A 6,032-nucleotide genomic window follows, 5' to 3' on the forward strand; every position below is an offset into this window, starting at 1 on the left:
TTTCTTTCCCTTTTTTTTGTAAATGCAGCAAAAAAATGCTGAAAGTACAGAATTTGAATACCTTTTGTAAGAAGCGGAAATAATATTTTTATTCCTTATTTTCGAATCGAACATACCAGCCCACAGATACACAGTGTATAATTTACATATATTCAGGACCCTATCAGGCCTCGTGTTACAGCGGGGATAAAAGACACTGTCAGCTTATCTGGGTATCCACCCTTCCATCTGCAAAATAACCTATTGTACCTCAGGCAGATTGTTATTTGATGTGTCACACGCGCTGCATTCTGAATTGTTTGAAGATCTTTAATCATATGGTCAGTAGCTCCAGTTATAATATATGTTACTTTTTTGGGGGGAGAGTTGGGGTGTGTGGTGGGGTGGAGGCTCATTAGTCGACACCAGAGCAGAAAGTGCCATGCGAAAATGGGATATTTGATCACCATTACTGTCCAAAAACAAACTTTAACGAGAGGAGCTTGAGGAATAAAATTCTTACCATGAAATTAAAAACAAACCATTTCAGTCATAAAATGTTTTCATGAGGCCACTGGCTGCTGTGCGCGGGAGAAATGTTCTCGGTTTCCCCCATTTTTCGGTTTAAAAAAAATCAACTTGAAGTCAATCATTCCATTATATACATTTTCACGTGACGGTTTCAAGCATGTAATTATTTCCTTCAGCGTGGAGGACCTGAAGCCTGAGAGGTAAAAGAGGTACATATTGTCTGTAAGCTCATCAGACTTAATCAAATTGCGCACTGTGTTGCGCCTTGTGCGTAATTTGGAGCTTTGGGGAGGGAAGCAGGGGGGAAAGAAATCGAGCTGTTTCTTTTTTTTTTTTTTTTTTTTTTTTTTTTTTTTTTTTTACGCGTGAAGCTTGTCTACAGGAATTAGGTGTCTTTCCCCACCACATATTGTTTTCCTCCCCGTAGTTGTGGTTGGGGAGCTGGTAAGGTGGGTTAACTCCAGCTCAAGTCTCCGTGAAGCGCAGAGCGCCTGATGACGTTGGGTTGGATGACCAATCGGGAGGCGCTGCCCTTTGGAGACAAACCATTTTACTTGTAGTGTCTGCATCAAGTCTGGAAGCAAGGGCTCAGTTTTAACAGAATCCACCTTAAAATCTCGCCCCTTAACTTATGCCTACCTTTCCGCCACTTTGAGGGAGAATACCACAGGACAAAAAAAAAAGTGGCGGGGGTGGGGGGGGGGGGGGGGGGGATAAAGACACCGCCGGAAAATTCGGGTGTTAATAGGAGAGTATCTTCTCGCGCTGGAGAGGAGGGAGAGACAACAGCACAGCGAGAGAGAGAAAACCGATTTGGTCTTGAGAGAGAGGGGGGTGAGTGCTCTCAAGGCAGAAAATTCGATGATGACCATGACAACGATGGCTGACGGTCTGGAGGCTCAGGACTCGTCCAAGTCTGCGTTCATGGAGTTTGGACAGCAGTCGCACTCACAGCAGAGCTCCCCGTCGATGGCCGGCGGCCACTACCCGCTGCACTGTCTCCACTCCGGCTCACACGCTCACCACCAGCCCGACAGCAGCGCGTACCCGGGGAGTAACACCTACAACAGGTCGTTGCCTTACCCTTACGTGAGCCATCCGCACCACAGCCCGTACCTGCCTTCGTACCACAACAACACGGGAGGACAGACAAGGTTAGACGGCGCAGGTAAGAGACGCGCTTCTGAGCGTGGTGGGGGAGAGGACGCACCGCGTCACGTCCATCCGCGGCACCTTTCGCGCGGTCCGGATCAAATGTTTCACCCTGCAAACGGCTCTAGCACGGGTGGGGGGGAGGATTGTCTTCTCCGGCGCCCAGGGGAACCGGTGCGTAAAAAGGCGCAGGATAATTCCACATCCAGCCTTCTTTGCTCGCATGTGTTGTTGTTTCTTTTCTCTCCTTTTTTTTCTCCCCCCCTGGCCTATTTATCTCTCCCCTCTACAAAACCCGTTTTAATGCCCGGGGTGTGATCATCTCGACCATGCAATCCAATCCCCACCACCACCACCACCACCCCACAACAACTACTCGTGGAAATTAGGCAGCCCGCGCACGCCTGAATGTTGTAATTAGCATTTAATTGACATGTCATTACCAGCAATATCCTAAATATGACAGCAGTATGAGCGTTGTGGAAAAAGGCAAGGAGAAATCAGACGCAATTTTCATCTCCACACCTCTCTCCTCCTGAAATGTTCGCGCACTCTCACACCTCAGCTGCTTGATTTGATATCTTCCTGCACGCGTAAAAAAGGAGGAAAAATGTGCAGCAATGTGGCTTTTTTAAAATTTTAAATTAATAACATTGTTTGTTTTTGTTGCAGAGCAGCAGAAAACGACAGTGATTGAAAACGGGGAGATTCGTTTTAATGGGAAAGGCAAGAAGATTCGCAAACCGCGGACGATTTATTCTAGTTTGCAGCTCCAAGCACTGAACCATCGTTTCCAGCAGACGCAGTACCTTGCTTTACCTGAGCGCGCAGAGCTGGCGGCCTCTCTGGGGCTGACACAAACACAGGTTTGGATATCTTTTATTATTATTATTAATTTTATTATTATTATTATTTTAATCTTGTGCGTGAAAGAAAAGAAAGCGAACCTAACTGCACTAATAAATAACCCTTTTGTAATGTCTCGCAGGTAAAGATTTGGTTCCAGAATAAAAGATCAAAGTTCAAGAAGCTGCTAAAGCAAGGCAACAACCCGCACGAGAGCGACCCCATACCGGGCTCCATGTCCCTTTCCCCGCGCTCCCCGACCATCCCTCCAATCTGGGACGTCTCGGCCTCTTCCAAAGGAGTAAATATGCCGGCCAACAGCTACATGGCCGGCTACTCTCACTGGTATTCCTCCCCACATCAAGACTCAATGCAGAGATAGACTGGCGAGGTGGGGAGGGGGATCGGCGAGCTTGTCCGGAGGCCCCTAACACGGATCTCCACATTGCAGTTCTTTCCTACATTTTTGCGTCAGCGCAAAGACTGGATGCTGGAGAGGACAAGGGATAAAACACAGCCAAGCCTCGGGTGCGGTGTCACAAAACATGAGGACTAACCCTTTTTTTAAACAGGGCTGTGCGGTGGCATTTGTTCTGCTTTCATTCATGTCCAACATCTGAATATACCAAATAATATAAGAGACATTTTTTTTCTGGAAAGAAAGACTCGCTCTCTCCACGCGCTTTGACGCACAGAACCCCCTCTCTCTCTTTTTTTTTTGTTCTTTTTGTTGCCATGATGGACTCCTGACTGCATTTTTATTTTGGATCTTTTCGGTTGTTTCTCCAACATGCAAGCAAATTGTCTGTCTGTAAATATAATCTGCAAAATTTTAGTTGTACATACACTTTTTATGTTTTGTCAGAATGAGTAAACCGTGACTCAAACAGGCGCCTGCTGTTGCATGATTTCCCCACATCTCCCCCCCCCCAAAAAAAAAAAAAAAAAAAAAAAAAGGTATTCATGTCAGGCCTTTTTTTTTCTTTCCCCCTGCTTCATATTGGGCCAACATCACATCAGGCCTAATCCCCGCCACCCTGGTGCATACAAGTTTATAACATACAAAAAACAAGAAATGATTTAGAAGTTAATGACACAGTCAAAACCCCCGTTTCATCAAACATTTTGAAATAAACTCAGTGGGTGACGAAGATAGATTTATCAAACGCCCTCGACGCCAGAGGAAATTAACTTACCCGAAAGACATTTTGCTCCAGGTCCAGCTCATCTCGTCGTTTCACCCCCAATTATTAGAAGTATTGACAAAATGTTTTCTCCCTTCCCTCCGTCCTAATGCAGGCCGTTAAATGCCAAGCTCCACGGGATCGATGCTGAACAAAGCAGCCAGCTGCAGCGGCGTTCAATATGAAGGAGATATTTGGGACAATTTGTGGGTTTTTATCCAAGTGAGCCTTTTTTTCCTCCTCTCCCATTCTCATAAATGCAGGCATAATTAGGGTAATTTTTGATGTAGCCCGCTGATTACAGCGTTTTTACCGTCAAAGATAATTACCTGTAATTTTCTACCACTTTTAATACTAAAAGGCATCTTTATTTGGATTTGAGGTAGCACAGATGGAACAAAAGGGGGGCGAATTATTCGGTTATTCATACACAAATCGTCGAGAAGAGTGCAGCGCTCGGGATATTATCGAAAATTACGACGCCTGAAAAGCTCCATGCAGCTGTCAAGTCGCCGGGGTGTCCCACTGGCGCACATTCAGCCCTGTTATACCTGGGCCCCCACCCCCGCTACCACCAGGCTGGTGGGGGCCCCTGCTGCAGCAGCAGCCCTGGGGCTGCAGGGAGCCCGGAGCAGCGGCGGAGTAAACATCAACAGAACCCACAAATACAACATTTTCCACATTCAGTAAGGAGAAATGGTGCGTTTCATGATGTTTTGCAAAAGGATAAAGGCACTGATGCGCCAAACTATACTAGATAGATAGATAGATAGATAGATAGATAGATAGATAGATAGATAGATAGATAGATAGATAGATAGATAGATAGATAGATAGATAGATAGATAGATAGATAGATGAAGGTAAGGTAAGGTGCAGCAGATATGGGGGTGTGGTTGCAGGGAATGTGTCACATCTTCAGCTCCATCAGCAGCTGCATTACAAAGTAAAAGCTCCAGCATCTCACACAGCATTGCCACTTCACCACAAAGCCTCGTAAGCACACCCACAATCCAAACAGCCCCTCCAGAGAACAATAGCAATATTAATAATATTATTATTAATGATGATGATGATGAGGAGGAGGATAAATCTGCTCGAAATCTTTACAATTGAAAAAAAAAACCCTTTCCTCTTTTAAAGCTAAAGCTGGTCGGACAGAATATAAGACTCATCCTTACCTTCCTTCTCCTCTTCTTTAACTAATCCCCCTCCCCAAAAAAGAAGGCGCCTGTGCTGCTTTACTGCTGCTGGTTGAATAAGCAAATCCAGGTGGGAAAGTGTTTGCACACCCCGGTAAGCTCTTATATATTGCCTGCAAAATTAGCTGTTATTACTGTCACTGTTTAGTGATGGCGAGGTTGGAAAAAAAAAAGCCCTCTGCAATCAAGAACCAAGCGCATCTTTGCAAATTATAGGTAATTGTCAATGTCCAGATTATGATAATGGAGGCCCTAATCCTGGAGAATAATTATTGTGGAGTGTTACAGTTGAAGCTGTCCAGTAAAGCTAACTGTCATTATTTAGACTCGATTTGCAAAACGGGGGGAAAACTAGCTGAGTGGAAAATGTTCGTTTGGAAATAAACGGGGGCTCTCAATATAATGGCACCTCGAGTGTGTGAGTGTGTGCGTGTGTGTGGTGGTGTGTGCGTGTGTGTGTGATATGGACCGTTGGAGGGGGGTTTTAGAGGCAAAACATACAGTAGCACTTATATGCACGTGTTTGCGCGCGCTCCCGAAGCCAACCTGTCCGCGTGCACGAGGGACTCAGACGTTCTGGGGTGACCTGTTTGCGTCGCAGGTATCGGTCTGCGTCAGAAATGAGGCTCGCGGCAACAAAAGCACTGCGGGGTTTAAGATTAGGACCAACGCGCAGCATAGGTGCTTCAGTGTGTGTGTGTGTGTGTGTGTGTGTGTGTGTAAAGTGGAGACTGAAATTTAAAAAATGGACTCTGTGTCAGGTGAGAACGGTAACATGCATGGGTCATTGTGTGGGTCAGAAGTGTGTGTATTGGAGACGTAAAGTAAGGATTTTATTGCAGCATTTTCTTATGTAATCTTTGCGCATGTTCGCAAATCCGCAACATCTCCTAATTTGTTTAAGCATTTCATTTCCCCCTCCACCCCCAAATTTTTCTTTCTTTTCCTGTTTGCTGGCGGCAGCACTGGCATTACTGCTACTCTATACTAATAACACACCGAGAACCTGTTAGATCCCCCCCCTCTTTCTTTTATTCTGTCTTTTTTTTTTCTTCTTTTAAATAAAAAAATAAAAATTGCCCGGAAGGTGGGCTGCGGCCTCAGGAGTGGCGGAGCGCTGGAGCCGGTCTACCCCCAC

The 6,032-nt window shown here is 45.6% G+C and overlaps 1 protein-coding gene across 1 annotated transcript; it reads left to right on the forward strand.

Annotated features, from left to right (window-relative positions):
• Positions 1-926: 926 nt before the first annotated feature.
• dlx6a (distal-less homeobox 6a) lies at positions 927-3,399 on the forward strand. The gene is made up of 3 exons (XM_017426251.3): positions 927-1,678; positions 2,335-2,528; positions 2,651-3,399. The coding sequence occupies exons 1-3, from the start codon at positions 1,372-1,374 to the stop codon at positions 2,888-2,890; spliced, it is 741 nt and encodes a 246-aa protein (XP_017281740.1). The 5' UTR covers positions 927-1,371; the 3' UTR covers positions 2,891-3,399.
• Positions 3,400-6,032: the final 2,633 nt, after the last annotated feature.

This window comes from Kryptolebias marmoratus, linkage group LG5 (assembly GCF_001649575.2).
Source record: "Kryptolebias marmoratus isolate JLee-2015 linkage group LG5, ASM164957v2, whole genome shotgun sequence".
NCBI lineage: Eukaryota > Metazoa > Chordata > Actinopteri > Cyprinodontiformes > Rivulidae > Kryptolebias > Kryptolebias marmoratus.

What these genes read in the sequence shown, in the direction of transcription:
- dlx6a (XM_017426251.3), top strand. Translation starts at nt 1,372, where the DNA reads ATGATGACCATGACAACGATGGCTGACGGTCTGGAGGCTCAGGACTCG. An exon ending in GACAAGGTTAGACGGCGCAG is followed by an intron (nt 1,679 to 2,334) that starts GTAAGAGACGCG and finishes TTTTTGTTGCAG; the next exon opens with AGCAGCAGAAAACGACAGTG. An exon ending in TGGGGCTGACACAAACACAG is followed by an intron (nt 2,529 to 2,650) that starts GTTTGGATATCT and finishes AATGTCTCGCAG; the next exon opens with GTAAAGATTTGGTTCCAGAA.